General features: G+C 37.4%; 1 protein-coding gene across 4 annotated transcripts in view; it reads right to left on the minus strand.

Annotated features, from left to right (window-relative positions):
* The window catches only part of SETD3 (SET domain containing 3, actin histidine methyltransferase), a 65,588-nt gene that overhangs the window by 3,975 nt on the left and 47,022 nt on the right, over positions 1–14,591 (minus strand). For 2 of the 4 annotated variants that reach the window (XR_004357503.1, XM_032690195.1), the window contains 5 exons: positions 10,958–11,016; positions 8,977–9,091; positions 4,842–4,916; positions 1,968–2,134; positions 1,234–1,319 (listed from right to left, as the gene is read on the minus strand). Coding sequence is in view for 2 of the 4 variants with exons in the window: in XM_032690195.1 (XP_032546086.1) it covers positions 1,234–1,319; positions 1,968–2,134; positions 4,842–4,916; positions 8,977–9,091; positions 10,958–11,016 (502 nt within the window). In the remaining 2 variants the exon portion in view is untranslated. Of the gene's footprint in view, positions 1–1,233; positions 1,320–1,967; positions 2,135–4,841; positions 4,917–4,938; positions 8,662–8,820; positions 8,870–8,976; positions 9,092–10,957; positions 11,017–14,591 lie in introns of those variants that run through there. The other 2 variants (XR_004357504.1, XM_032690196.1) reach the window with 2 other exon arrangements.

A 14,591-nucleotide genomic window follows, 5' to 3' on the forward strand; every position in this document is an offset into this window, starting at 1 on the left:
CATCCATCAAACCTCACACAGAGCAGAAAACATTTAATCAGCTCCTTGATATTAGACAAATTCCATTAATCTTTCAATTAATAAATTTCACTCCTGCAAAGCAGTTATCACAAACTTCACTAAGAGCTTGCATGTAGGTTCTTGGTATTTTCTTATACAGTATTTAAGACATAAGAATTATCTGAGCACAATCATATACCAGAGAAATGCAATTAAAATGTTCACTGGATATATTCACTTCCTCATTAGCATCCTAAAATTTTCTTTACTTGAGTTTACTTCCCAGAACTGTCAGGCAATTGGAATAGATGACTATTGTAGCTCCCTTCCAAATGAACTATTCGAATATATTCTAATTTCTTTATAAGTTCTAAAAAATGAATGACAGGAGTAACTGAAGACATGACACTAAATAAGGTATGCTGGTTTTATTAAAGAAAGCAAATAGAGCACATGCAAAAACTCAACAACTTCAGTATTCCTACTGTTACTAAAATCCACATCACCTGCACAGTTTCCCTAACTGCAAGAGAACTCTCTCACTGTCATGACAAATTGTCTCATCTATAACCTTCAAAGCTACCTCTAACCAGAAAGCAGCCATTATGAATATTATGCACAAATTAGGTGAATATTTATTAATTGTACACATATTTTTACCCCACAAAAAAAGTAACATGAGTACAAAGTACTCTGCAAACAGTACAAATACAGTTTGCAAATACAGAAATTGGTTTTAAATTAAGAATTACCAAAATATTGAAAATACTCAACTTTGAAATGTCTCTTCCATATTTCTCCTACAGTACAGAATATTCCAATTCCATACTTAAATGTTTCCAGCAGTGATGGCTAATATGCTATGATTTTAAGCATGTAAAGCCCTAGGCCTTGCATGATCTTGTTCCGTGAACTATTTTGAAACCTAAGAACTAGAGATCAAGCTTGAAAGCTCACTCATTCACAACAGCCTGGGAGATTAAAAGAAATAAAAAATTGTATCATCTCATGCTTTAGGAGTTACTGAAATATTCCCTCAGAGAGCATAGCTAAAAATTGGGTTTCTCACTAGCTTATAGATTCCTTTTTAACTTAAACTCCTCAATTTTTCCGATCTTCTAGCTTAATGTTTCATATAAATGTCTATCAATTTCTGGGCTAACAAAAAAACAACCAAAAAAACCCCCACAACAAGACAAATATAAATTAGGTTATCTTCATAAAACATCCTACCTTCACTCATACAAAACACTCGAAGGAAAGCCAAAAGTTGGGCAGAGATTGCAGGCTCAGTGGCGTGCAAGGCAAAAACACTAGAACTAATAAAAGAAATAATCATACAACAACAGTAAATGCAAGTTAAATTGTCATATCTTTGAACTTATTTCAACATAAAAGACCTTAAAGTAAATGTACTGTTACAAAAGTAACTTTAAAAAAAAGTAGGTAATACTAGTTCAAACTGAAAAGCTTCCCTAACCTGGGAAATTGAAAAGAAAAGAAATTTCTGAAAAGAATAATTATCTCTACAATTTTACACTTAAAATTATTTTACACAGCTTTCATAATAAATTCATGAAAATGCAATGTTTCATGTCTGCTGCTCCTAATAGTACCCTCTGGACTGAAAAGACTAAAGGAAAATGCTGTGATTCACATACTGTAGTATGTCTGCAAGGGATAGAAAAGAAAGAAAAACCACAGATTGCTTCAAATTAATCCTTCCTCTGTTTTTGTTAAAATGGTTATTAAAGCAAAGGCTTTTTTCCTTATATATGGTTAAAATTAGATGATAATATAGCTCAGAGAACTTCTGTAAATATTATTACAATAACTTTAATTTGCTATACAAACAGGAGAAATATTACACCTAAGAAAACGATCACAGAAAGTCTTATATATGCTCTACTGGACACTATATACCTTGGAAACATTTTAAAAAACCCATGGCATTGTGTTTTACTTACGTTGGGATACCAGCACGAGCTAAGACCTCTGCCTTCATAGCATACAGCCTGTCACTTTTACTCACGCCAAGCTTTATTTTCACTCTGTCATGTGAATTATTATCAAAGAAAAAACCACTGTGGATCACAAATTCAGCGTTTGACCGAGTGCCATAAAAAATGTAAATCTAGAAGGATGAAAAGAGAAGTGAAGGGACAGGAAAAAAAGCTTAAGATCAGCTCACAAAACTGACATAATTTGAAAGTTATTTCCCAAAAGAGTTACTATTCTGAGTACAAGGTATATTTGGTTATATAAAGAAACATGCTTTGTTTTCTGGTATCGATACAAATGGTGTATATAGTGTGGCAATTATACTTTAGAGGTAGATTTAAACATATTCATGTAACAGAGACTTTGAGAGAAGTTCTTATTCTATACTTTAAAATAAAAATGATTTGTTTTCTCATGCTGTCATAAAGTATCAGTATATGGAAATAAGCTTTCAAAGGTCCTATGCCTTATAAAGGCTAAAAAAAAAAAAAAGACAAGGAAGGTCCCTTAAAAGAAATGGTGTTTCTGGAGTCATTTTCCCTAACCAAATGTCCACCCAAAGGAGTAACCTATACTGCTGATGGATCAACTTTGCTTTCATTTTAATGTTACCTTAAGCTATGGATATACCACAGCGTATCATACAGAGAGATCTGAGCTCTGTTCAGGCAGTACTTATTTTTGCCTTTTACTCTGAACTCTTTTATCTAAAGCATACAGGTTACATTGTTTCACATTAAAAAAGAAGTTCCTAAATATAACCTGCAGAATGTGTTTAACTCAGGGCTAGGCTGTATGAAGTGCATGCATGGGACTAGAGGTCAGAGTAGCAATTGTCTTCTCCCACATCAAGAGGATATTTTCCCACTTCTGTTTGATAACTGAATTGTCAATTAGAAAAGGAAGTTTCAACAGTTACAGAACTCCTTTCTGAACCTCAGGGTACAGCAATGCTCTGGATGCCTGCAAGCTTCCATTCCTCTCTAGCTGACAGGGAAAGGCACAGTGCTCTCTAAAGGGCTCAATAACAGCAATAATGCCATTTACTTTCTTTGTTTTCAATTTTATATTAGAACTATTTATCCTAAGCACTAAATGCTTAAGGATGATATTAAATTATAGTACACATTATACTGTAACACACTCATATGATGAACATGTGACCTGCCCAGGGATATTAAGGCAGTGGTTAAGGAAAGAGATGCTAACCCTCTCAAGTTTTAAAACTAATATGATACATCTCATATTAAACTAAAAGTCACATATCATGCGTAGATTATACAGTATACTCTTATGCCCCATGACTGTTTTGGAAAAAAATCCAATTAAACAGAATGAGAAAGTTGCTTTATTTCAGGCCAGTGTTTGATAGATTCTGTGGACTTTACTGCCTCACATTTTTTCGTAGTAAAAGCATGGATCATACACTCTTCCTGCTGAAACTGTAAGAAATAACATCTGTACAGTATATTAAAGGACTGAAGTATTACATAATTACAGGGCTTTAAAGATGACACTAACAGTTAAAGTTTGCACAGAAATTTAAAAAAAAAAAACAACTCTGATAAATAGCAGACAAAGTGAAACTACTAAAATAAAATTGAAATAGAGGAAGCCTCTATAATTGAAATGGAGAGAGACCAGCCAGAACAGCTATATGCCATTGCCAGCTGTGGAAAATTATAAATTGGATCACTTCTGGGAAAACTGTGGACCCCTTTTAACTCACCACACCATTGTTGGACAAAACAGCAAATATTTGACTACCATAACAAATTCTGAGAGCAAAAATACACAATCACTGTAAACCCCAGCATAGCAATGAGGATAAATATACCTCTGGAAAGACACATTAAAAAAAATTCCAGACACTTCCCTGCTAAAAAAGGTTAACAATACATAAGAAAAACAAAACCCAAAATACTATAAATTGTAAGACTGGCAAGATTATACAGTAAATGTAGTAACTCAGAGACTGAGTTATAAAACATTTCAGGATGTTTCATAGACAAAGCCTTTGTCTGGCCATGCTGACTGCAGTTGCACAAGCAGTAGGAAAAAAAAGAGTGCTACTACACTTGAGGGTTTAGGCTGGCTGCTGACACAGCACAGGAGATTTCCTACACCCCTGAAACCACCGTCTTCAGCGCATCACTAGTTTGAACACTTGTTTTTGTTTCTCAGCAGTTCTGATGAAAATACTGGATTCTGAACTGTTCCATGCATCTTTACAAGACTCTCCCTGTATTTCAGGGTGAAGAGGTAAAGGTATGCATGCCTGTGTGAGAAGGAGGGAGTATATTTTTAGGTCATTTCTTATTTTCACTAAGCATGACAATGACAACATGGGTAAAATGACTGGCAACTCTACTGCATTTCACCTCTTAAATGAATGAACACTAACAAGAAACAAGCCAATAAGATCGTTAAGAAAGACTCTACAATCCACTATTGCAGACAAAGTGTTGCTCCAAATCTAAAAAATATTTATCTTTGGTCCTTTGCATATGGCCTTTTATTAAGCTCCTCCAGAATATCAAGCCTGATGCCTGTGTGTGTGCATTTACCAGTGATTAAATATTTCAACTAGTTCTCTAAAATATGAGGAATCAAATTCTCCTACAGTTGGGGTCTACCAAGTGATAGAAACTATTTTATTCTGAAAAATGTACACTTGTTTAGTTTGGTACTATTTTCACACAGAATTAGCTCAGCATATTAAAATGCAAATGTAGCAGGGTTTAACCCACACCATTCTGTTATCAAAATTTTGTAGGGAGTTACCAAGTGTCCACAGAACCTAATGAAAGAACAATTATGTAGATAACTGTTCACACTACCTGTTCTCCAGCCTTGAAATCCTGAAGTGCCACACATTCACACCGGTCATCTTCTAGATTGTAGCCTGTAGTGATCTATCCAAGGAAAGAGTGACAAAAGCACTTTTAGCATTTTATATTTCTCTCTCCCACCATTGACAAAATTTCGTATTGGAAATAGATATTAACAATAGAAATTGCATACATTTCTTTCTCTGCATGACAGAATATAGCTGGTAGTGTTGGCTTTACAGCTCCTGAGCAATCTTTGCATTAAAGGAAATAACCTACCTGAAGTGAGCAGAAGGCTCTGAGGGAAGTAGTCTCCATGGGCCACAGAAAAAGTGCCATGCTAAAGCCAGCAGCTTGTTATAAAGTTCTGGAGTTTTCAGTCATTCCCATTAGGCCCAAGGGAGCAAGGCACTGACAGCTCTATATGCTGTGCTTTATCCTTCAACTGCCAACACATTTTTGATCTCTCAATGAAAAAGGATTAGAAAACTATGGATCTTTAGGGGACACAATCTTCAGAGAATTATAATTTACTTGAAAATAATCCCTTTATCTAAAAGTTAAGTAATACTCTTAAAATGCTAAAAGGATTTTTGTGATGGTAGCAGGCAACGGAAGAGGATAAACTCTCTTAGCAAACCTGCATTTTTCCAAAAACAATTACTAAACTGTAAAGGGGTCACATTAACAACTAAAGCTATCCTAAAAATGTAATATTTTTATAAAGTGACAAACAACATGTTTTTGAATATTATTGCCAAAGATGCAGCCACAGGATGGAACACAAGCTGCTGAAAAATCAGAGAGCAACTTTTATTGTGGGTAGTCTGAATTCAGCACTGACAGAGCTAACTTATGGAAAAATATGCTCTGGGCCTGGGGAAAAACCGGGAAGAAGCCAAAGATTCTCTCTCAGCCTTTGAAAATGAAAACATACTTTTTTTGTAAGCTGGCTGATGTGAGCTGCAGTATACCCTGATTCCCATCTTGGATGCAGCTTGTCCAAAGACAGAACTCCACAGATTATATTGAAGCCTGGTTGATGGTTTACGCGTTAATAGTTTCACACTGCTTGCATCATCAAAGGTGCATTTGTCAGCCAAAACAGCGCTTTCAAAGTGAGCCTGGGGAACTTGCCTCTGATGGAGCAAATCCCAAATGGCAGCCCCAAGCACAGGCAGCCCAGCCCTGCAGACACCTGTGTGTGGGTGCCACCACTGCAGGTCCACCAATGGGTTTGTGATATGCTGAGATCAGAAGAGACCATGAGAGCCATGCAATACAGTCCACTGAGAAACAGAAGCTGTAGTACTTGAACATCTTTCATTCAAAAAAAGGAACTCTTGACCTATCCTGAAATTTTCTTAGTGCGTAAACTCAATGAAATATTTCTGAATGTGAAAAGTCCATTCCAGTCCCTCGAAATGCTGGTGGAACAGGAGACTTTCACAGATTGGAGAAATTCCAGTATTTTAAGAGGAGCATTCTGTCAGTTTAAGCATGCTTCACTAGAGTACTGATTTTTTTTTTAAATTTATTTTTGCCTTTAAAAAAAACCGAAAAAGTAACAATGCACAAAACCCAGCAGCACTTCTGAAAGATTTTTCTACAAAGCATAATGGAGTGCTAGATTCTTATTTCCTCTTTCTTTTAATAGCAGTCACATAAGAGAATTAACAGGGTGTTTACTTCTCTTCCCACATGATAGCTGACAAATTGCATCCCTTCAGTTTATTTCTGAAGCAGACTGATACATGAATTTCAAGTTGTGTATAAAGCATGCAATAGTCTGCTCGGTCAGTGATTAAGGATGGACCCAGCCCAACAGGCAGAATGTAGCTTATTCAAAGCTCTGTCAGAACTGGTAATCAACCTCTGACTGTCAAAATACAATCCCACTAAAGAATAACAATGAGAAATGCAGGAAGACAACCATTTTGAAATAGTTCTTAGAGGCAGGTTGATCTAATTAATAGTGTCAGAAGCAACAAAAAGCTGGATGGACCTAGCTCCAGTTAAGATCCATAGAGCATTTTATTATCTAGCTCATGGAAAGAGGCCTTTTGGAATAAAGCGAGAACAGGGACATACAGTAACTGATTGACTCAAGAAGTATTTCAGTTCTACATTTGGAATAAAGTAGACAGGGGTGCATTCAGTGCCATCTTTTCTTACTTTCCTGCAATGAATAACGTTTTCCTTCATGTATTTTAAAGGGTTGTGCTATGATTAGAGCTCAGTTCACCTTCATCTCACTCTACAATAATATAAACTACAATACAGACAGCTTACAGTTATCTTAGCAGTTTCCCCCCTCCCATTTCTAATAGTACATGGAACTAGCACACAACAAAAATTGTTTAGTAGCTTTTCTTAACCCATTAGTAATATTACAGTTTTCTATCCTTCCTAAATGTATATCCACTTATTTTCTGTAGAACTATGAAATAAATGACTGAAGTCTTTACATACGTACAAAACATTTAAGTTCAGCACAACCCCCTCTGTCCTTTAGGATACATTTCAGCATAAAAAAATGCTTCCAGTCCTGATCTACTACTGTATTAGCAAGTTTGGCTCCAGAGCCTGGCTTTATATCAAACCCATTGTTAAAGAGCATAATAAAAATAAAAATTACTTTATCAATTTAAATAGAAGTTTGAATGAGCAAAACAACATAAATAGCTGCTCTTTTAATATATGTTACTTAATTTTTTCCCTCTCAGAACCTTAATTCTCTTCCTCTTTCCTCTAATCCCAACTTTGAAGGCATTCATTAACAGTTGTCTAATTAATACAGACAAGTCTCTGCAAAAGCATCTGAAAGAGATGCCCAGCAGGAAAAGGGTACAAGAAGTATTGATGCTTGCAGCTACAACTTGTATTATAAAAACCCACATTTCTAAATTTTAAGCAATTTTCTTTATACTGGAGACTCTCATATGAACTTTATTTCTAAATCAAAGCTGTGAGACTGCATAACAAATAGGCAAAGGCAAGAATCACTGTTAATGAACAACATCTAATCACCTTGCAGTAAGGAAAAATAAATAAATAATAAACCCCAAACACTTGCAACTTCGTAGCCTAGCCTACCGTGCTGTAATTGGTACAGTCATAGTAACACTAAATTAGCTAAATGTCAAGTGAAAAACAAGTTGTTTTACAATTTATTTATTTAAAACAGACTTTACTTATACCAACAACACTAACACATGCTGCTGTCCTAATGCTCGCGTCAACTCTCCCACAAAAGAACCAGATTACTTGAACAGTATGGTCATATTCAGTGCTTACAATAAATAATACTATCTACTGAAAACACAAATAGAGGGTATGAATTTTGAACTGTATATGAGCATGACTAAATAACATTGATAAGCCACCCTCTTCTGGGTTTCCTCACTTCAGCATTAACTGGCCTGTTAATGAAACCAGGAACTCATTTTCTGAACTGGCGCACGTAGAGCCAAAATGTCAGCAGGTCTGACTTTCTATATACATATGTCACCTTTTAAATGTTTAATATGCCCTAAAGTAGTATTTTTGCATTTTGTTTCTTTGATGTACTAACAGATGTACTGTTTTTGTTGAACCAGGCTTTGTTCTTCTTGTTGCCTTCTCCATAACAAGACTCTTTTGGCATGGTTAGGAGAGCAGGCCGTATTTCTTAGTTGCAAATCTCTAACCACTTTCCCTAGTGGTAGCTACAAGAGGCAACTTCCATCAATGTCTGCTTTCTGTTCTCAGAACAAATCTGTCCAGTATTGTGAACCATTTTCAGCCCATCAAAAACAAAGGTCCATGTCAGGAGACTATTCAGGCTTGTCTGGAAAAAAAGGTATTAACGAAAACTTTTAAAAGTACGTATAGGTATATAACATGCATGTAAGACCTACACAAATATCCAATCACTTGTAAAGTTTTCTCTAGATGAACAAAGCTCTCCCTGAAAAGCTATCATAAGACATTTGAGAAACTGACAAACCTTTCTTTCAGATATTGGGATTTTAGGGTCACTTGGGAAGAGAACATACCTGTGTTAAGAAGCATAATGCAAAATATTACTAAACTGTTCTACAGCACTTGAAAGGCTTAATACTTAAGCCCTAAAGTCTTTCAGCAACACTGAAGAAATCCTTACCAGTCCATTAGTATGATTACACATGTCCCACAAAGGTATCAGAGCAAGTGTAACTCTGGAACCATCTTCTGTTGGAATCTGGTTCTGCCGTGTCATAACAGAGGAAACTGCCCATCTGCAAAAGTTAAAAACAGTAGATGGTCAATGTTCAAAACAGTAAAATAAGACTGGCCATAGTCCCACCTGCAGAAAGCATTTAGACTGAGAGTTTCCAAACTTAGTTTTATTAAAGACCACACTGATTACAGGCACTATAGAAGGCGATATAACTTGCAGGAAAAGCAGCAGCTCCCAGGTTTCCAACATATGCACATAGACCAAATGCCCTCTTCTGTGCTGTTTGCAAGAGAACCTTCATACCTTCCACTGGTTCCATTCCCCAACCAGGATCCACTCCTACGTCACCTTCTGCTTCCCCAGCCCTTCACTGCACACGTATCTCCCACTACACATCCCAAACCTGGGGTCAGCTATTCCTGCAGGTTTCAGAGCAGTTCACTGCTCAGCAGCAGGAGCTCTCATCTGTGTGTAGACTCTTGTAAGAGCCAGGGTGTATTCTACCACTCACTCTCTAAAAAGCTTACGTACTGAGTGAACTGGAAACCAGTGTCACCACCTGACACATGCATGGTATTTTGTTAAGTGTTTCTCTTCAGTTTGCAAGCTTTTGGCTTAGATCAGTATTGCTAAATTTTCTGCTTAACAGAATTGAGAGAAAAAAAAAATCTGCAATATTCCAAACAGATATTCAGGTAAAAAGCACGAAAAAAGCATAACACATTTTAACACAAAGACATCATTCAAAACTCTTCTAAGTCAGATGAAGTAAATTAAATGACAGTTACCTATTCAAACATAAAAATCTTTATAAAAGCTTAACATTTCAGTATTTTCTAAAATTTCATTTTTTATTTTATATCTGACAAAAAATGAATATTAAACATCAAAGGAAAAAAAGAATTTTAGTTTCACCATGGTCTGGCCTTAAACATACATGTGTTGCGGGTTTTTTGGAGGGGAAAAAAAAATGAATGCCACCAGAAGGTCAAAATAAATTTAATTCCCACAGACTCCAACACTAACACATATTTAATACACAGAATTAGACTTCCAGAAGGATTTCTTCAGAAGGACTACAGATTGCTTAGGAAGACAGTGTCAAACTGAAATCTACCTAATTTCTAAAAAGAAAGTTAAAACTGTGGATAATTTTGATAAACAAACACTGTTTGAAATATAATAGCAATATGCTTCTTGTTAATTGTAGTAATTTGTCTGTAAAAGTTTAGACCACTTCGCATGTAAGTTGGTGTGTTTCTCGGTGACCCTGTAAGTGAGGGAGGCGTGCTTTCGAAATTCCACTTTCATAGACTTACCCAGCAGTACAACCAGGCTAAAAAATCCCTCATGAATGCCTTTTATTCATGCTCTTTTAATCATTTAACAGAATTAAAGCTCTCATTATCTTAATTATTATTCTTTTTATCTTAAATTTGTCACCCCTTATAGCACCTCCAAGTGACACTCATGCTTCATGTGAATAACTTGTGTTCTCCAGCTCTCCTGTTCAACAGAAACAGCTCTACATATTAGCTTTTACTACTCTGTGGTGGTAAAGGCTTTTATTAAAAAAAAAAAAAAAGAAATTAAAAATAAATTCCCCAAGCCCCAAAACTCCTGCAACATCAACTGAATTATTTTCTTAAGAAACAAAGAATTACCTTAGTCATCTCAGGCTATGTGTGCCAGTTAGCTAAATTAACTGCTCATAATGACTATTCTTCTGTAACAATTAAAATCCACACGTTTATTTTATTTTCTTCTTCATTAAGTAGGTGTATTGGTATCAAATCCTACACTTAACATTTCAGTAACAATAGGGCTTTCCCACCAATGAAGAATTTCCAGGGCCCCACAGTTCACCATATTAAAAAAAGAAAAGAAAGAAAGAAAAAAAAGAAGAATTAAAAGACAGACCAACCTGTAGTCGTCATAAGTGAAAGAATCCTTTAAGGGCAGTTTGCTGGCATTAGGATGGGTCTGCAAAATGTAAGTTGCATAAAAAGGTGAAAAGAGGAAGAAAAGAGAAATCAGAAATCAGTCAGCAGAATTTCATTATTTAGCTGCCTAACAGATCCTAACAAGAGCCAAATGAAGCAGGAGGCGTCCAGCCGCGCTACAGAGGGATCATCATGCTATTATGCTCTCATACATCACTGTCAACTTAATTTGTTGTGCCCAGCAGCCGCCATAAATCTGTTTCTTCATATTTCAAGACTGGAACCCACAGACATTGTACAAAAATAAAAGAAATTTAAGGTGGACTGAGGATGTGAAGGTAAAACAAAATCCAGCCTTTGATGCACAGTGGAGGAAAGAAATCCCACAACAAGTGTACATTAGCTTTCACCAACTTCCACATTTTCCTCTCCTCTGGGATATCAGTAAGCTATTTCAGAAATGTAAGAAATATTATACAAGATTTTCAATTCTCCCTTGACACCTATAATGGTGTTATTCAGTAAAAGTTGCACTATACCTCTGAAAAAAAAACAGATTAAAATATTTAAATAGCTCTGGTGAAAAACACTGATTAGACAGTATCTACATGAAGCCATCTATGCATACTCCTACCTAAAAGTGGAGCCATGTCATTTGAAAATGCATACTGCAGTTGTCATTAACAAGCAAATATTTAATTTCTAAAGGCTTTAAGAATGTGTGATACCTGTTACTTTTCTGACTAATTAACTTATTAAAAGTCTCGAAGATACAGGTAGCTTTAAGCCCACATTCACACGTTTTCTTTAGAACTTTGTTCCAATTCACAAATGGAAAGCCATAATAGCATAAATTTTAACCTTCAGGTTCAATTAGGTCTCCAAGATGAATTGAAGTAAATGATCAAACGGTTATTTCAGAAGATACAAATGATTTTTTGCACAGCTCTATCTTTGCTACGCTCTTAATGCATGAAGCTCTATGTAGTAGCAGTTTTTTACTCTTGATGCATTAGCATCACAAGTGCGTGGTAATTTATCATTTCTCACTGTAATGTACTTGCTGGCACTGTGTGCAGGACAGTAGGGGATGAGGTAAAAGTGGCTCAAACCGTAAATCAATTAGAAAACAAAAGCTTGTGCTCAGTGCGCAATTTTAGGCAAATTATATATTACAAAAGACTGCCAATTGGGTGTGAGGTCCCAGGTGGCTGGTCTCCCTCAGCCCCTCCGGTTAACCCTTTGGATGGGCTTTCTCCAGAACACGACTGGAGTTAACAATTCCAGTGGCTCCTGTCCCTCCCCTTATTCTTTTATTTTTTCCTTTTACAGCACTCTGCCTTCCGTATGATTTTCACTCACATCGATGACACGGTCATTGCATAACAAATCCCTTCCGAGTTTAATTGTAGCAACACATTGCACAGAGTTATTTCTTCTCACAAAAACGTTCAGCACAAGCCCAGGACTGAGACCCAAACCAAGAAATTTCAGGAGGCACCTTCGCTGTAGTTCTGGCACGCGAGTCCAGAAATGAACGTGGAAACTCAGCCTTCGGCTGGAAATAATTCTTACAAACAAATGCCACCGTATAGTATTGATTTACGACAATTTAATTTCAACTTTTGTTGTTAGTATCTTAATTAATAAACAGTAGCTTGATAAATTAAGCAGGGAAAAACCACCAACAGTGCGAGCATCAGCCCCTCCGTTTCCCTTTAGACCGCTTTTCCACGCGGTCCGTGGCGATCGGTGCGAGGACTCGGGGTCTCATTCTGCACCTCAAGTTTTCAGAAGACATTTTACACTTAACCCCCCGGATCGTCCTCGGTCCGTTCCCTGCAGACCATGCCCTTATCCCGGCGTTCGGATCCCCGCTCCCGCCGCCCCCCGGGCCGTGCCCGCGGACAGCGGCGGCCGCGCGGGCCGGCACTGCCCCCTGCCGGCGGCGCCCCCACAGCGCGGCCGCTCGGCCCGGCCCGGCCGCGGCACCGCCAGCGGGGCGAGGACACAGAGCCCGGCCGCCTCCAGCGCCCCCAGACCCTCGCTCTGGATAACGCACCTCTCCGGGGTAAGCAACCGAACCCCCCGTCCGAGCGGGGTCCGGCCGCTTCATCGCAGGAGAAAGACGCTGGGAACGCAAATACCCCCGTCTGTCTGCTCTGCCCTCTTCCGCTCTCCTCCCACCCCACCAAGCAGCGGCTATTAGCAGAACGTGTTGTTTTTGCAAGGGCAATAATCGCTATGGTCATAATGCACTAGAAGTGAAAAGGCATCACAGAGACTGCGGTGGGCTCGACAGCCTAAAAGCGACGGCTACAGACATTCGCTACGCCCAGCTCCGGACCACGCTCCACACCGGGAGCACCAGCTAAACAGCTTCGACCCAAACTTGGAGCAAACAACCACAGGATGCAAGATATATACATGTTGCCATTGTCCTGTCTGTGACAAACGTGTATCAGATCAGTGGATGGCAGTGAGGTCAACTGTTCATTTGACACAGGCAATCCCTCTGTAACATCCAACTTGCACACCCAACCCACGGGGCAAAGATTCTGGATGCCATCAAAGATCCCGGATGCCACAAAACGCTCTGTAACCGTCCCCATTTGTAAACCTGCGGAACTGAGGTACTGCCCCTCTATGGACACCATCTGTACGTAATTCACATAAAAGCAATAGTAAATTACAATAAAGGACAAAATATATGGTCTTAAAAAGGCACGAGGCAGAATAAAATCCCAGTGTATGTAATTACCATATTTATAGCATTCCACAGTACAATATTCTAGTAGCTATTTTAAAGTTAAGATATGTCAGCATATTTGGTCATGTTAGATTTCTGACTTGGTCTATTTTACTATGTAACTTAAAAACCCTATAGATTACAAGAATCTGAAGACACGCAAAAAGGAACAATACTCTGATTAAAAATTTGATTTAGTATGCAGCTTCTCTTTATAGTCCCTTGGTAAAAAAGAAATCTCCCTAACAAACACTTAATAAAACCTGTCAATATATCTAGAAAGAAAAATGACACAAATGCATTAAGTATTAAATACCCTTGAAAAAAGTCACATATTCCATGAATTTTTGATGTACTATCTTGACATTAATGTAAAACCTTGATATTTATAATTGACAGATATTTAATAAAGTATAGAAGATGACTGCTGCATAGCATGCAAATTGCTCAGACTGATCAAAAAAGATACAGACATATTTAAACTAAACAAACACTTAATACGTAAAAAAAAATCAGATCTAGCTTTTACAGGTTCACGCAGCTAGGTCTCTACAGATTAGCTTTCAAATGTGACATTATCCACTGCATGAACCCTAATTTTAACTTACCAAGTCTGTATGAAGTAGTTTCAGAAAGTTGGGAGGGGAAGCTTTAAATAAAAAATGGGAACATGAAAATGTGAATATATTCATTTAGATGCAGGTCCTGACATTCTACTGAAAGAGTTATTATAAAGAACAAATACCATCTATTTCGTTACCCTTTCTGTGAAAATATTGTCAGAGCTGGCAATCAGGGTGATGACCACTGTAAAAACAAATAGTGGCATGCTGAATTTCATTTTCCTCCTGATGCTGCTATTCCTA

This window comes from Chiroxiphia lanceolata, chromosome 6, assembly GCF_009829145.1.
Source record: "Chiroxiphia lanceolata isolate bChiLan1 chromosome 6, bChiLan1.pri, whole genome shotgun sequence".
NCBI classification, from domain to species: domain Eukaryota; kingdom Metazoa; phylum Chordata; class Aves; order Passeriformes; family Pipridae; genus Chiroxiphia; species Chiroxiphia lanceolata.